This window comes from Euprymna scolopes, chromosome 8, assembly GCF_053919585.1.
Source record: "Euprymna scolopes isolate OS-2025 chromosome 8, ASM5391958v1, whole genome shotgun sequence".
In the NCBI taxonomy this organism is placed as follows: Eukaryota; Metazoa; Mollusca; class Cephalopoda; order Sepiida; family Sepiolidae; genus Euprymna; species Euprymna scolopes.
The window spans coordinates 139,715,436-139,734,132 of NC_136489.1; the positions used below are offsets into that span (position 1 = coordinate 139,715,436).

The following is an 18,697-nucleotide window of genomic DNA, read 5'->3' on the forward strand; positions in this document are numbered from 1 at the left end:
AAGAGCAATTGCCCTAGAAAGGTGGCCTCCGTCGAGAGATTTGCTAATCCTATGAGATATAACTGTAAGCACATCTGCTGTAGATCTAGCAGAACGGAACCATATTGAGTGTCACTAAGAAGGTTATTTTTGTTGAGATGGTTGATTACTTCTGTATTTAACACAGATTCCAACAACTTACTCATGACGCACAAGAGACTTATTGGCCTGTGACTTACACATTTTATTATTTACTGTTAATCAGTTATTTGAAGAAAAAAATAAAGTACTAAAACAAACTTCTTGAAAATTCTATTTAAAATAATTTAATTATGAAATTAAATTCACCAGAATACTTTTGTTTCTTTGTTAGCAAGTTAATTACTTTAATTTTTTGTCAATAGTTTAGAAAAAAAATTGTGAACCCTCAAAATTTGAAAGAAATTTTAAAATATTTAAACTGTTAAATAAAAAATTAATTTCTGGCTTTAAAATTGTTAGCAAATCCTCATGAATTAAGTCTTGTAAGGTATTTACATAAAATAAATTTTGAAACAGCATTAAGAAATATTTTTTTTATTTAATAGTTTGCTTTTGTTCATTCAGTTCATTTACTCTGTAATTCTGCAGTTATAATTTTGAAGAATTTGTTTAGTCCTCTTTTGGTAGGAGTGTCCTAATCATTCTCTGTTTTAATACAGCCCCGGTTTAATGAGTATAAGAAAACTCTGCCACCCCAAATACATGATTTGAAAGAATGTCTCAAGTTATAAAAACACTCACATAAAACTGTTTATGAAAACGTGTAGGATTTATCTCGCACAGAAAATAAAATTTGTTAATTCCTCTAAAATGTTAATGGGTTCGTACAGACTTGAAAAGTCCTTGAATTTTGGATTTTGCTTTGAAAAGGCCTTATTTCTACTATTTCCTTGAAAAATCCTTGAAAATATGGAAAACGTCTTGAAAATTTATTGAAAATTGTATTCTTTTTGTCCAGTAAAAATTTGTCATTGAGATGATGTTCCTCAGATTAAAAATGTGTTCATGTACATAGTCAAACATCATCGACATCCTCTATACCATCCTTTGAATGTTTGGAAATATGACTTCCAATTTAAGAGAATTGAGCAATGTCACATTAGAAATCAATCAGTTTCAACTATAACTGCTGTGATGCAGTTTCAGGGTCTTATGTGAAAGGGTATGATACCAGTTGAAATGACTGGACAATTTTTAATCAATGGCAGAATTATTTATGCAAGTCATGCAATAATTTCCTGTATTTTTTACATATCAACAAAGTGTGGGGAAATAAGTGAATGAATTGTTTGACATTTATTTTGCAAATAAAGCTTCATTTGTGTACATTTCATTCACAAGCTGTTTTTTTGTTTATAGTTTCATGTACACCTCATTCATGTGTGGCAGTATGTTTGTAGAAAAAGCTAATCTGTATCACTCAGTTCACCTTGTGCTTCTTGATGGCCTCTGACATGCTATCATAAAAGTACTCATGTTACCTTGTAAGATTCCATTACCAAAATATGTTATCTCAAAATTGTCATTAATTCCTCTGATAAAACTTAAAAGCTGAGAGGTGACCTTTTGCATGTGTCACATATAAGGAGATCGTAAGACACATACCTTTTTCTCCCTCTTCGGTCGATTCGTGCATGCTCTCAAAAAATGACTTGGAATACTATTGTTCGGAAAAAGTCTTTATTCCAGATTCTACTATTGACAGGGCCTCTGCATCGCTGAATCAATTCAGATCTCTTTTCTTCTTTTTTCATTTTCTCATCTTGAATCAAAATTCTGACTAAAGAAGTTTTTATCTGACTGCGAGTCCCCTGACTGTTTAACTGACTAGAAATGCATGTGCATCTCTATTCATTCCAAGGTGCATGTATTAGGTAAACACATCCTGCCAACCAGCCTGCACCCAAAATGCACCAATAAGCCCATCAGACCCAACCCCTTGACCTCCTCACACCCAACCTGAATACAAAACAAGTTGGATCCAGCTAGTCCCGCACCAACCGCATCAACACAACACTTTATATGATTACTTTCGTTGAGTTCCAAAGAATATAATGTAAATGTTCCACTTCTTTGATTAGCAGTTATTTTAATATGATGTGTCATTGCCCTGTGTGATAAGCTATTTTTTCAAATTTATTCTTGCCTAACCAGGACAAAATACTGTTTCTACTATGTGTTTTTTACAGATATTTGCCTTAAGGAAAAGGCTTGGTGGTTTTTGCTAATTTGAATGCCAGCAAATTCTTAGTTTATCAGATAAATGTATCTTTGTATACCTCTGAATGGTAGTTATGCATTGACCCTGGTTATTACTGTAATCAGCATATTTGGATAAAAAGTTTCTTGGCAAATAAGACATACAGCCCTTGAAAGAACTTTGGTGAAAAAGTATTAATTCATCCATTCTTTATTGAACACCCAGCACTCACTCAATTTTCTTTTCTTTGAATCGTTCATTATTACAGATGAAGTCATGGTCAGTGTAAAAGCAGGGAGTAAAAGAAATAAGTTTTTCATGTTATTGCTTTCTACAATTAATGTACTAAATTAGTGATGTTCAGAAAAGAAAAATAATATGGGGATACTTTTAATATTTTTCTGGAAAATTAACTTTTCATCATGTACACACAATAGAATTTTGCATTCAGATTTTCCATATAAAGCCATCAACTATATTAAGTTAATAAAATTGAAAAACTCAAAAACATTAGTTGCATCAATTTTCACAGGTTTTAAAATCAAGCAAATTAGAAAATTTTTTAATAGAAGCAACATTTTTATGCTGCTATATCATACAATTCATGTTTCTTTATAAACTCACTTATTTTGACACTAAAATAAAATTTTAGATGCAAAATAAATATACATGTGTTTTTATAGTCTAAAATGTATTTTTATTTTTGTTTTTTATTGGGCACTTTAGTATAAAACAATTATTTCTTCTATTTTCCAAAAGTTGCCCTAGGCACAGTTTTTCGAGCCAGCTGTATTCACCCAAGATCAGACAGTAATCCTTAACCAAGACCACAAAATCCCACAATAAAACAATAAGATTGGGACAATTCTGTCGATCTTCAGTGGGTTGGATTAAAAAGACTTAGGCCGGATGTGGCCTGCGAGCTGTAGTTTGCCCATCCCTAATTATATCAATCTAGCATGGTTCTTAAATATATGAAAACATTTAACTTAAGCTAAATTATATTCTGAAAGTTTTCACTTACAGATAATTTGATCTCATAAGTTCATCTCCTTGTTCTTTTTTTTTTTTTTTTTTTTAGAACTTGAGCTTTTTTTATTTTTTATTTTCTTTCTATTTTTTTTTCATTTTCTATTTTTTTTTTATTTTCCTCATCTTTATTTATTTATTTTTTTTTGTCGAGTTTTTACCATTTCCTTTTTGAAACTTGTAGTTTGTTCATGACAGCCAGTTGTATGATCACGACATCAACCTCACCCGATTTCTTTTATCTTGAATTCTTGAGATTGATAACCTGAATAACATAATTTTGTAAAACATAAGATGCATAACAAGAGTGACGACAAAACTTTTTGCACTTTGTGTTTATTGCTGTATATTTACGAGTATCTTGAGTGGTGGTTAATTACCTGTAAACTAGTACTTCTGGTCTTAATATTAGCTTTTCCCGGCAAACCCAGCGTCTCACTTAACTGCAACTGCTTCTCTAACTTAGGATGAAGCGATTGAAGTAGAGATGTAAAAAATATATTGATGTATCACAATTTTTTTCAGTTTAGAATCTGTGAAAGTATATCACAATACATATTGTCAATTTAATAAAAAAAAAAATTTTTTAAATCAAATATTTATTTAGTCGTGAATGTATTTTTTTATTTCTATTTTAAAAAATACATTGTAGATTTTATTTTTTATTAAATTTGGTCAATTTAACAATGTATGACGTAAAAGATTTGATTATTCTTGCCCACTTAATAGTTAAAATAAATTCGACATAACTTGATTTAAATTGAGCAAAAATGTCAGAAGAAAAGTCAAAATTGTATAATTTTCAAATTAATTAAACAAAAAAAACAAAAAAACTGTTCAATCTTGGTACTCTTGCAGAATTTAACCTGGATCCTCAGGATTTTCCACCAATTATGGTTGAGGTTCAACCAGTAATCATCGGATTAAGCTGAGCGTTCAAATGTTGAAACGCTAAATAAACATTTTGGTTTGTTTATTTTTTGTATAAAAATCTAATTTTTTCATTATTTTTTAGAGGTCTGTTTATTTTTTTTTAATTTGTAAATTCTCTTGAAAAAAAAACTTTTCACTTAATAATTTGCGGTTTTCCTAAAATAACTAATCTTTTCTTATAAAAAAAAACAAAAAAAACCTTCATGATTCCGGTCTTTCTCCGCATTGTTTTTGGCTTTTAAAAAAAATTATATATATATATATATATATATATATATATATATTCAGTAAATTTGCAGTAAGTTTTTGTTATTTTGATTTATTGTATTTATATTTTTTTCCCGGTTTGTTTGGCTTGAAATTCGTCTGTGTCTGTTACTTTGCTCCACTTAATCTGATGATTCCTGGTTGAGCCCGTTACACACTACAAAAATTTTAAAAACTTTATAAATCTGTGTCACCATAAATCTGATTTTGGTATTGATGCAGAGTGGCACTTTTTTGCTACTTCTCATGGGAAAGGACCATGTGATGGGTTAGGTGGCACTGTTAAAAGGTTAGCAGCAAAAGCTAGCCTGCAGCGACCCTGTAATGAACAAATAATGACGCCAAGACAACTGTATTTTTATGCAAGAAAAATATATCTGGAATACATTTCTCATATTCCTCAACTGCAGAATGGAGAGAGGAAGCAAACATCTTAGAAGATAGAGTTAACAATTCCTCTTCGATTATAGGAACACGAAAATTACATACTTTCATTCCTGTCTCTCAAAGAGAAGTGGAAGTAAAAACAGTTTCAAGTTTACAAAATAAAGGAGGAATAGTTCGAATCACAAAAAGAAATAATATGGAGTCCGAAAACATTAACAGATTTGTGACAGCACTTCATGGGAGAAATTGGTGGTTAGGATGTGTACTTGAAAAATATCCAGATAATGGAACGGTGAAATTAACATTTTTACAACCAAATGGACCCTCTCCATCTTTCTATTATCCATCACATCCAAATATATCAATTTTGAAATATTCTGATATTCTTAGCTCAGTTGATCCAATAACTGAAACAGGGATATCTTATAAACTTTCAAAAAATGAAATGAAAAAGGCATCAAATATTTTAGAAAGAAAAATCTAAATAAATACTTTAACGTTCATTATTATAAAAAATGTTTCAGTAAAACAGATTTTTCATTCTGTAATATATTGCAATGTACACAGATTGATTTCTTGTGGATGTCAAATGTCGAATAAACTGTTTACCATCGACATCAAATGTTGCTTATGCTATAAACAAATTAGATCTCAACACACTTTTTAGAATTCTCTATAACATCATTTTCTGTATCAAAATCCGTGTTGTACAAGAAAAGTATGAAAATCATTATAAAACAGTTTGACTTGACAACCAGAATTTGCATAAAATTCAACATGTCAAGAATTTTTTTAGAACATTCATTTTTAAAGTTTTTCATTGAAAAGTACCCATAAATAACATACATTGCCTTTTTGTGGATTTAGAATATAAATCACCGAAAAAAAAATGGTTCACCATTGAGATCACATATGTTTTATGTTATAATTTAATAAATCCTTAACGCCTTTCAAAATTATTTTTTATTATATGCTTTTTTCCATAAAAATCTGTGTTGCTTAAAAAAAAATTGAAGAAAATTCAGTTTCATCAACATAAATATTTTTATATGGATTTTGTGACCATGGTTTTATGTATATATTAATCAGCATTAAATTAGCTTTACAAAGATATCAAACATGACCATATTGTGAAATACCAAAATGTTTTTATATGAAGTAGCAGGTACTACATTCCGCCATTTTGAATTTAGCCCACTTCTTTAAAACGCTTGTAGGAATGGTTCCAGTTCAAAACCCATCATGAAATTTGAAATATATACTGTCATAAGATAGACAAATCTTTTGTCAAAATTTGAAAAAAATTCAAATAACGTTTTTTGAGATAATTAAGGTTAAAGGTCAAGGCCAACTTTTAAAAATTTGACCTTGAAAAAAATATCTGCAAATAAAATAGTAGATCTATCCAAGTACTTTAGAATGATACATGAATGAACTTTGTAGGCCCATAAATAACAGAGATATCGTCTTTTAAAGTTGGTCACTTTTCCATAAAAATTCAGATTTTTTAAAAAGGTCAAGGTCATATCTCAGAAATCCCTTGACCTTGAGATGTGTAACAGGTGCCATTCAATTCCTATTATGGAGATCTATAAGTGTAGCAAATTTGAAAAAAATCCGTGTCAGACATGGTTTCTGCCCCCCCAAAATTTGTCGATTTGACATGGAATGAGACATATATATATATATATATATATATATATATATATATATATATATATATTGTGACATAATCCTTAAATTGGATTATGTATTTAAATGAAAATTTAAATATTTAATTTCGAGAAATGTATCATTTTTTTTTATGTTTATATTTTGTTTCCAAGGCAAAATGAACATGGAAGAAAAAAAAGAGAGAGAAAGAGACAGTATAGAAGAAAGAGAGAGAGGTGAGAAAGACGTTTAGAAGACAAGCTAGCAAGTTGGAAGATGACCCAGCCAATGACACACTTTTCGACCCTTGCTAGTTGCTAAGCAACAAAGAAAGAAAAGAGAAGGATAAGAAATGTATAGAGAAGAGAGAGAGGGAAAAAGAGGAAAAGCAACATTTCTTTTGGTACAGCACACATCCCGCCCATCCGAGGTGGAAAAATTTCCACCACTCTACCAAACGACAGAGGACGAGCCGACGTTGACACCCCCCTCACCCCCCCCCCCTCAACAAGAAAAGAAAAGAAATAATGCCTGGGAGAACAAGCCGGCATCGTCAAAATATAGAATGTTAATTCCACGAACACAAGAGACACGATATTCCAGAAGTAACCAAAATACTATACAGAAATATTGCATGTTACGAACTGTCGTCCGAAGCTAACAAAACGGCGGTTAAACTCCCCGTAAAGAAGCAAAAAAAAAAAAAAAGAGAAAATAAAAATAAAAACTGTAAGTGTCTTTCTGAAATATCTCTCTCATATATTAAGTCAATGAGTTCATTTTGCCATTGTATTTGTTGATGTATTTTTTTTTTTTTTGTATTGTTATATTTCTCGTCTGCATTTGCAGATAGTATATCAAGATACCCCTTCCACACCCTCGTAATCTGTTTCTTTTATTTTTACCTAATCTCATCCCCCACCCCACTATAGTTAAAAAAATTTTTGTAATAAAATTTAATTTTAAATGTTACCATTGTGTGTTGTGTCTTCGTTACTTTCATGTTCGTTTGTCTACTGTATATTTCCGGGTTTGAAAGAATCTCCCCATACTTTGTATTTCAGCAAGATGTACCGAATCCAGAGTACGTGTGTTTTAATGTTCATTGTATTTCATACATGTCATTTTATTTTTTTTGTTTGCATTCGTAATAAAAATTTGTAATAATATATATGTTTATAGATATCTGGGTCATTTGTGGTAGACCCACCAGCTATCCACGTAAAAAAGCTAATTTGCTGCCAATTCATAGGCATTGGCAGCAAATTAGCATAAAAAAATCTATTGCCTAGAGGTTTCCATACCAGGTGGACATTATTTTTGTTAATATTTTACTCTCAACATACTCTTAATTTTTCCAAGGAGAGATCATGTTCTGAGTGGTCAAAAATCTAGATCTGACATTTTTCCAATTTCTTTTGTGGCCTCTTTCATTTCTGTGGTTAAATATCTGTCCCACAGCAACCCTTAATTTGCATGCATTGCAAACATGCAATCCAGTAAACGTGCAGCCTAGTTCATGTTTACACAAGTTGAACATAAAACATTCTGTCAATGTGTTTTTACATCAACACAGATATTTCATTTTTTATATACTAATGTGATATATTGAATAGTATGAATTGGGTAGTCCCTCCCCCCATATTACATGTGCATATATTACTGTGACTGTTATTACATGCTTACTATTTCAAAGGTTTTGGAATCTTTGCTAACATTCAAAATCATTAGAATTATGACTTTTTTTAGCAGTAAAACAAAACAATTTTTCTGCATTCAAATTGCGAAAGTTTTTTTGGATGTTGAGTCTTTTTCCATGTTGAACAACAAATTTTATAAAATATTAAATACTCCTTTCTCTTTTATATAAATCCATGATTTTCATTTTATCAGAATTCAATATCAATGTCATTTTTTCCCCTTTTAATTTAAGTATTTGCTGCCTTTTGTGCCACAGTCCTCCATGATGCCGTCATGAATCCAGCTGATGGTGAGTATTTATCTGTATCGGTTATTTCAGCTTTTGAAAAAATACAGAGCAGAAGTAATTTAATTTCAAGTCTTCATAACTTGAAGATAAATTGCTTTCACTTTGTATTATGAACATATATTTATAATTATACAGGGTGCCTCTCACCCAAATATCACATCACTTATGATGTGAATATCTGAGTAACCACATGTCCTAGGCAAACAAAATTAAATGGACTTCATATTGAATACAAGATAGATTCTTCAAAATTTGAACACAAAATTGAAAGGAATGTCAATTTCACAATGCTCTACACTGTTTTAGAATTTCTTTGAACACAAAATCTCTTTTCATTTCTAATAAATTCATTTTTCTAATAATAAAAAAGAAAACATTAAACTTTGTTAGTTTTTACAAACTTTGTTCAAATTTACAGTTCATTTCCATTTCAGAGTAAGGACTCACTGATTACTCAAAGTTAACTCCACCAATTATGTTATGAAAATGAGCTAGAAAGGGTATCTAAGAAGTTTGAATTTTCAATATTAATAGTAAAAGCTTTTTCAAATCTAATTCATCAGGATTCTACACTGACTAGCAAGTTTTCCTTTAGATCGAATAAAATCAAACATTATTGAAAAGAGCATAAAAAACAAAGAAATATTACCTTTATTTTTTTTAAATTGGCTCATTAGAACTGGAGTTATGACCATTCAAAATATCAAAAAATATGTGGTTCACTGGACATTTTGCCTTAAGTCAATCAAATGCATATATGCCTTAAGTCAATCAAATGCACAATTTACAGACTAACCCATCTTTAAAAAACTGTATCTTCAGATCTTTTTAAGATATTGTGATGAAATTTTAAACATATTATCATAATAGGTTCAGTTGGCGTTTTTAACAGCTTTAAATAGGAACATCATAAAAATAGCTAAGAAAAATGGTAAGTAAGGCTTTATAGAAAGTATTATTCTGATGGACATTATCATTTCCCATTATGACATCATGAAAAATCCAAGATGGCGACCAGGAAATCCAAGATGCCACCATGACATGATTCAAAGAAATTAACAAAATATGGCTTGTAGGATATTAAATTAAAGGAAATTTTATACAGATCAGAATTATATTTTCAAGTACATTAAACTAATTCGCATAATTAAGTTTCATTTTAACAGCTTCAATAGAGCATCATAAAAAACAGTTTAAAAAATGGGAGGTAAGACTTTATCATCATGTGAAATGTTATTGTGATAGACATTATCATTTGTCATCATTACACCGTAAAAAATCCAAGATGGCAACCAGGAGATCCAAGATGGCCACCACGACACAATTCAAAGAAATTATTAACAAAATACGGCTTGTAGCATATCAAATGGAAGGAAATTTTATACAGATTACAATTATAATGTTTTCAAGTTCATTAAACTAATTAGGATAATTAAATTTCATTTTTAACGGCTTCAATTTACTGTGACGATTATCAGGTGAGTTTCTACCACTATTTTGTATAATTATTTATTTTTAAGTCATTGTCAAAACTTCAAGAGACATTGTGGCCATTTTTTTCTTCGTCTCATGTAACGCTCAACACTACTTGTTTTTTGAACAGAATAAACATTTACAACACAAAAAATTTATTGAGATAGGTAAAAGAGTAACTTGCCTTTGGTAACGTTTATTTGTTATGTATTTGTTTTTTGGCCACTCTGTGGATTATAAAACAAACCCAATAAAAGTTATTCTTCTATTTAACTGGATAAGTGGTTTGTGTGTTTTAACTCATTTAAAAGCATGGTCATTGTCAGTCATTCTTTTTCAAATAATTTTTTTTTAATATTCTTTTGCTTTCCATAATTAAAACTTATGTTTTCTAAATAATAACAAAAATAAAATGAAGTTCATAAGTTAGTTGACGAACGCATGTTTACAGATTTTTTTTTTTTGTGTGTGTGTGTGTGTGTGATGACACATCAAAATTCTCATGTTTATAAGCGCTTGTCAGTATTTCCATAAAAATTTTTTATCCAATTCTTTTAAAATTTTAGGACAAATTAATATATTTGTTATTCAATAGCGTTTAACACAGTTTCTATCTTTACTTATCTTTGTATTACAAAGCGTTAACTTTGAGATATTCTAACTTTTGACAGGAAAGACGTATGTGTTGTGTTCAAATTCCGTAGCAAAGTCAATTCTTTTCCCTAATTAGCTGAAACAACTAGAAACATTGTCGATGGGTACAACTTCCGCTACGAGTATTTATGTCAACACACCCCGACCACATTTGCAAAAAGTGATCTACCACCAGCGGACATGTTATGCTGACAGGTTTCACCGTTAATAGTCGGATTCAAACAGTGATTTCTTCGAACATACAAATCACAACAAAAATATAAAAATACGATTTTAAAATAAATTTTATTGTAAATCCAGTTATATAGGTTTTATTTTGACGGATGTAGGAGAAATGTACTCATTACTGATTTAAAAACTATGAGTGTCAAATAAAGTAGCAGTGTGTGTCTTGTCCAACGCTGAACGTTATGGTGTTTGGTATTGCTACTCTAACAGATTTTTTTAGGATTCTGTGAAAGCACAATTGTTTGTATTTCTAACCAAGAATTATTTTTATTATTTTACTAGCTGTACCTGGCCACGCGATGCTGTGGCTCAGTTTGTTAACATGGAACACATTACCTTTATTATTTTTTTCAATTTTTTTTTTTTTTATCAATAAAAGTTGTTTTTTTATCCCCCAAGAAAAGATGAATTTTTTACCATAAATTGTTAGGTGAAAGTTTTTTTGTTTTTTTTTAAAGAAACTTGGTAGTAAACATTTCTTTTTGAAAACAGAATTTTTATTATAAAAAGAAAAGATGAATGCTTTATATGAACACTGTAAATAGTTAGGTGAAAGTAGAGAAAAGTTTTTTTTGTTTTTTTTTTTTTTTTCAAGAGAATGTACAAATTATTTTTTTGCCAACAGATGTTAAGAAAATAAACAGAAAAAATACTCCCATCATTAATTATGCAAAAAGTAAATAAAATGTTGACTTAGTGTTTCAACATTTGAACAACGCTCCGCTGAATCCGGTGATTGCCAGTCGAACCCTAACCATAATTGGAATCCGAGGGAGGAGGGGTCAGATTCTGCATGAGTACCATTCTTTTTAATTTCGTCTTTTGTTTACATTTTTTGAGGAGGCTATCAGCGACTGCAAACTAACAAATTTAACCAAAATGCAAAAAATTCAACAATTAAATAATTTGAATAAGTGCTCAGCTTCTAATACAAATCCTAGTAAATCAATCCCGCTTATTGGAAACACTCAATGGAAGAATGAAACCAAGTTATTGCCTGTATGTTTGGAGAGATTCTATTTTTTTTTTTTTTTTTTTTCAATATTTTACGCCGATTTGACACTAAGCTACCATATTTTTATGGGTCACTTGGTTTCTAATATAACGTAAGTAGATTTAGATGTTTATAACTTACGATAAAACTTGCGGAGTATGCATTGTTCTACGGTTGTTGTAAAAATGGAACCGAAATTTAATTTCACTCTGTTTTAATCTTCTTTTTTTTAAATTGTTTCCCCCCCCCCCAAACGAATATAATCAAAAGAATAACATTCAACAATTATACTTTATATATATAAAACACGGAATATTTAAAAAAAAAAAAAAAAAAAAAAAATTCATTTTTAAATGAAAAAAGTCAGTTTGGTATATTTTGTTATTTTTTACACAAGTCCAACTTACCGTTCACATTGGAAATGTCGACATTGAAAGGGACATTTACAATGAATAAAGACTCCAATCTACCCATGTTAAGAACGGCTCTCGGAATAGACACCCCCAACCTCCCCATATTAAGAACGGCTCTCGGAATAGACACCCCCAACCTCCCCATATTAAGAACGGCTCTCGGAATAGACCCCCCCACCAAACCTCCCCATGTTAAGAACGGCTTTCAGAATAGACACCCCTAACCTTATCAGCATACCCGAAAACCTATAACAGTTGACATGTTGAATGTGAACGATGACTTGGTTGGACGTAAAAATGTACCAAATTTAAAAGGGAACAAAATTTGAATTTCCGTTTCATTTTTACAACAACCGTAAAGCAGAGCATTCTCTGCAAATTTTACCTAACTTAGTGTATTAATGTTGTAAAAATGATATTTAGGTTTGGATATAAATTCCTAAACTCATTTCACACTAAACAATTTAGGTGACTGAAATAGGAATCTAATTGAATCTTTAATTTCCTAAATAGTAAAAAGATGATCCACAATGGTCGATTTGTGGCAAGACTGGAGTTTAGGTGGAAAAATAATCTCTAACCCTTTATTACATAAAGGAACCTGGTGCTACCAGATCAGGCTGTCTATTGGCTTTCCTGAGACGAAATGCACCTACATCGATTTCTAGTTTTGTTTTCTATTCTCTTTTATAAAACTTAATTATGTTCTACAGAAACAAAAATAGAAACAGCCCCTTCCCGTCCCTCTCCTTTCTTTTTCCTTTCCTACTTCCCGGTCCTGAATATGACCTTAAACTATATCCAGTAGTGAGGCCTCAGCTTGCGGGCCTTGGGGAGTGTGGAGCCACCCTTTAATTGCCATTGCTCCCAGGTCCACACTGACCCGGAGTGGTAGTACCTGTTAGGGTCCCAACTATCGGTTAAATAGAAATTGAAAAAAAAAACAAAAAAAAAAAAACAAATATATTCTATTAAAAAATTGTTCTTCAAAATCTGATTAGATTCCACTTGACCCTGTCGGCAGGGCATGAGAATATGCCAACTACCCCCCTGCAGAGAGTAGAAGTCCCTCAATGGAGCTACCTGTTGGCCATAGGTAGAGACCCGTAATACCTTTAGGACGGGATCCTGGTGGTTGAGAGGTTTGGAGGTCAGGTTTTAGTACCCCCACTTACCAACACATCACTTTGGCCCTTACTAGACAGCCGGTCGGAAGGGCCCGATCCGATCAATCGGCTGGTCACATCAAGCCCCATCATATATTGCCCACCCCATAAACCTATCATTAACACAATATGCCTATCCTTCCCCCACAAATAACAACTATTTCCTAATATATGGTGGAAAGCGGTGGCTGAGGGTCAATCAACGAAGTGAAATATCTATGACATGGCTGCAAATCCTTTAAATTACTACATACCCCATAGTAATATCAAAGGAAAACAGGTGCTCATTAAAGATATCACGTAAATCGAGTATATCATCTTTGTATCCCTGTTGTGGCTGGGCGAATGGGTTTCCCCCAGGCACTTCCCATATAGGGCTCCGAGACGGATGGGGAGCAAAGATGATGAAAAAAAATAAAATCATAATATGGCTTATTTCCTACAAAAAACACCACACTCTGATGTCTCTGACATCAGCAGCTCTGAAGAAGAGCCAAGAAAACCGAGAAATTCCCCAACATTTATTATCATGGAATCAATAGAGGAAACTCCTTTTAACCAGTTGTCCCCATTTAGAATTGAAAAAAGTTTTAAAAAACTTTAAACCCCAAATCTATCAAAAAACAATTTAATGGCAGCCTATTAATTGAGACCAATAATGAAGATCAAACCAAATTTGAAAATATTAAAATCCAATGCTACCTTCATCCAACCCTAAATACCTGCAAAGGAGTTGTGAAAAGTCGCAAACTCTCACTTTGTCGTTTGGAGGAGATCAAGACAAACCTACAGGAACAGAATGTGTTAGATGTTCGTAGAGTCCAAATCAAGAAAGACAATGAGAAAATCAATACTAACACATACATACTAACTTTCGATTCCCACACCATACCCAAAGAAGTGAAAGTTGGATATATGAAAATAAATGTAGAAACCTACATCCCAAATCCACTTCAATGCTTCAAGTGCCAGTGTGTGGAAGATGTGGGGAAAGCGGTCCGCACATTGACTGCAGAAAAGATTTCAAATGTACCAACTGCCTTGGAAACCATGGCGCTGGCTCTAGATACTGTGAAATATGGAAAAAAGAAAAAGAAGTGACCAAACTAAAACATACAAAGAATATATCCTACCCAGAGGCCAGGAAAATGATTGAAACTAAAACATACGCAGATGCAACAAAAAAATTACTCCAATCAACAATAAAAATGATCAAACATATACAACTGACAACAAACTCGATGTCTTAAGCAAATGAATAAAGGAAATAAAAAAACTATTAGAAGAAATGAGGAAAATGAATAATGCAACAGCTGGAACTAATCCAAAAATAATCATAAGTAAACAAAAAAAGAAATAAGACCACAAACCATTTCTACAAAAACAACTGAGCAACCATCAAACATATCACAAATCAGAAAAGAATCAAAAATCCCTCCAGACAAAAAAAAAAACAAAAACAGAGATCCCGATCCAAATCCCAAACAAGGACTCCAACTGAAAATAGATTTGAAGGATTGGAGACAATGGAAGTAGAACACAACTCCAAATGACCCACAAAATAATACAATGGAACATTAGAGGGACAAAAGCAAACCTAAATGAACTATTATTAATAACAAACATAAGCCCAGCAATTGTCTGCCTACAGGAGACCTTCCTGAAAGAAAATAATACTATCAACATAAAACACTACACATCTTACAATTACATAAACAAAGATACGGACAGAGCTTCTGGAGGCACATCAATACTCGTGAAGAACGAAGCCCCCACAAAGACTAGTAAATATAAACACAAACTTGCAAGCAATTGCAGTTTCAGTGACTCTACATAGAACCATAACACTTTGCTCAATCTACATCCCCCCCAAAAGATACAATCAATGAAACTGAATTAACTCAATAAAACAGCTCCTTAAACTATTTATTCTTCTTGGAGACCTCAACAGTCACAATGTAATATGGGGAAGTAAAGAGACAAAAAAGGAAAAGAAATAGAAAACAAAATAAACAAAAATAATCTATGCCTCCTTAATAATCAAAACTATACCTATATGTACCCAGCAACAGGTACTTTCACCGCTATCGACCTTACCCTATGTGACTCATTCATATATATGGACTATGATTGGAGCGTACACGATGACACCTGTGGGAGTGACCATTTCCCAATCATTCTGGAAAGTCTAAGTACTAGTACTGAACAAAAAGCACCCAAATGAAACCTACATAAAGCGGATTGGGAAGACTTCCAGGAACAATGCAAAAACCAATTAATAACCGAAAAGAAAGATGAAGATGACCATCTGAACTACTTCATTAAAACACTTACAAACATAGCAAATAATACCATACCGAAAACAACCAAAACCAACATTCACAACAAACCTTGGTTCACAAAAGAATGCAGAAAAGCTATCAGAGCTCGACGAACTGCCTTAAGAAAATTCAAAAAGAACCCAATAAGTGAAAACCTGGATTTCTTCAAAAACAAAAGAGCAAAAGCCAGACAAATCATTAAGGAATCCAAAAGAACAACATGGAGAAATTATGTATCCAAAATTAATGTGAATACCAAGGCAAAAACGGTTTGGAATTTGATGAGGAAAATAAAAGGAAGGTGTAGTAGTACACCAATATCTCACATTTCTAAAGACAACAAAATATTCACAGATCAAAGAGACAACAAAATATTCACAGATCAAAAAGACATTTCCAATAACCTGGCAGATAATTTATCGAAAATCTCATCATGCGACAAACAAAAAAATTCAAAAAGATTAGAGAAAGAGAAGAAAAGAAAATTCAATTTAAATCACAAAATACTGAAAAATACAACCAACCTCTTACCTTGTCTGAACTAAAAGAATCTCTAGCTAAATCCCATGACACAGCTACAGGGCCCGATGAAATTCAATACGAAATCCTCAAAAAACTTCCAGAAACCTCAATGAAATATTTACTTGAAATTTTCAACATTATATGGTCCAGTGGAAATGTACCTGAGACATGGAAAGAGGCCACAATAATACCAATCCCCAAATCTGAAAACTCAAACATCCAATCCCAATCAAGTAACGCTTCAGTTACATCGGATTTCAGACCAATAGCCTTAACAAGCTGCATTTGTAAAACCATGGAAAGGATTATAAACAGAAGACTAATCTGGTTCCTCGAAACAGAACCTTATCACAGAATTTCAATCAGGATTCAGGAAAAACCGAAGCTCAATAGATCATCTAGTCAGACTGGAAACCTTCATTAGAGAAGCCTTTCTGTTATAGCAGTGTTCTTTGACATGGAAAAAGCTTATGATACTGTATGGAAGTATGGTGTTACAAAAGATCTGAAGGAGCTTGGACTAAAAGGCAGAATGCCAATGTTTATTGAAAATTTCTGCAAACTAAAGAACATGCACAATGATCCTGTCCTAACCATGGAAGGAATGCCTATACCTGTTACTGACCAGTACAAATTCTTGGAGATTTTTTTGATAAAAAGTTGACATTCATCCCACACATAAATTATCTGAAAAAAAAAATTTAACAAAGCTTTAAACCTTCTGAGAGTAGTAGTGCATACTGATTGGGGTGCAGACAGGGAAACACTACTTAAACTTTACAGAGCACTAGTCCGCTCAAAGCTAGACTATGGTTGTTTCATATATGGATCAACTCGAACATCATATATAAAAAGCCTAGACCCTATACACCATACCGGCCTAAGATTGGCCCTAGGAGCATACAGAACCTCCCCTGTGAACAGTCTATACCAGAAGTGCACAACCCCCCCCCCCCAAACCTAAGGCAAGAAAAGTTAGCTCTTTAATACTTACTTAAACTCAAATCCTGCCCAAACAACCCGGCATACCAATGCACCTTCTATCCAAAATATGAAGAATTCAACATGAGGAGAAAAACCATCAAAACTTTTGATCTTCGAATGAAGGAAAGCATTGAAGAAATCCAAAATACCAATCTCCAGCATTCACAACTTCATACTACATAAAACACCCCATGGACCATGAAACAAGCAGAAATAAAACTGAATCTAAACAAAAAGCCTAAATCTACCACAAAACCTATTGAATATCACGACGAACTTCAACATTTAAAATTACAATGTCCAGACTACACCTTTCTCTACACAGACGGGTCCAAAAGCAACAATCACACAACCTACCATAATATCACAATGAAGAAAAAACTTAAAAACGAAGCATCTATATTCACTGCAGAGACTATAGCTATCGACCTAGCACTTGACATAATTTCAGAGGAAACTACTAAAAACGTCATCATCCTCACCGATTCTCTATCAGTCTTACTATCTATACAAAACCAAAAACAAGAGAATCCTCTAACAATAAAGTTACTAGAAAAAATCAATATCCTCTCAACCACGAAAAACATTTTTTTTCTCTGGATCCCCAGTCATGTGGGAATCAAAGACAATGACGGCAGATACAGCTGCAAAAAAATCTTCACATTTCTCAACTGACAATTATAAGATTCCTCATACTGACCTTAGACCCCAGATAAAAGTACACATACAAAGAAAATGGCAATTACAATGGAATCAACAAGCAGCAAACTATACTCCATAAAACCTAAACTTAAGGAACGATGTCCAAACACCAAAAGATCATGCCAAGAAGATATAATACTGACTCGACTACGCATAGGACGCACCAATATAACCCACTCATATATACTCAGTGAAGAATCAGCACCAGAATGCATCCCATGCCAAGAGAGGCTCACAGTGGAACGCATCCTAGTTAAATGTGCTGACCTTGCCCCAACCAGAAAACTATACTATGTGGAAAACAATATGGAGAACCTTTTTGAAAAAGTCAACCCAATAAATATCCTATCATACCTAAAAAAAAAAAAGTAAATCTATATATAAAAATCTAAGAAAACTCAAAGACATCCATATATACATAGTCAACAATAAATACAACATCTGAAGTATGCACACAACTAATCTCTTTTGAAAAACTCTTCCGACTTTTAATGGCCCCCAAAAAAAAAGGATGAAAAAGTCGTTAAACCCATTCAATCCAATCCATTCATTCATAAAAGGAATAAAAGTCCTTAATCACCATTATGCCAACAATATAAAAGCAATGGTATCGGTATTTCAGAAGTTAACAGTTTTAAATAAGCAGAACTTTCTTTTTTTTCTTTTTAAATATAAATAATATGAAAACAACTTTTTTAAAAAAGGAATAAACACTTTTTATACATAATTTTTTAAACAATATCTACAGAACTTTTTTAAT

General features: G+C 32.2%; 1 protein-coding gene across 1 annotated transcript in view; it reads left to right on the plus strand.

The window, feature by feature from the left end:
* LOC145283785 (mitoferrin-1-like) overlaps positions 1–18,697 on the plus strand; it is a 117,966-nt gene that overhangs the window by 85,401 nt on the left and 13,868 nt on the right. The window contains exon 3 of the mRNA XM_080132851.1: positions 8,424–8,480. Coding sequence (XP_079988977.1) covers positions 8,424–8,480 — 57 coding nt within the window. The remainder of the gene's footprint in view (positions 1–8,423; positions 8,481–18,697) is intronic.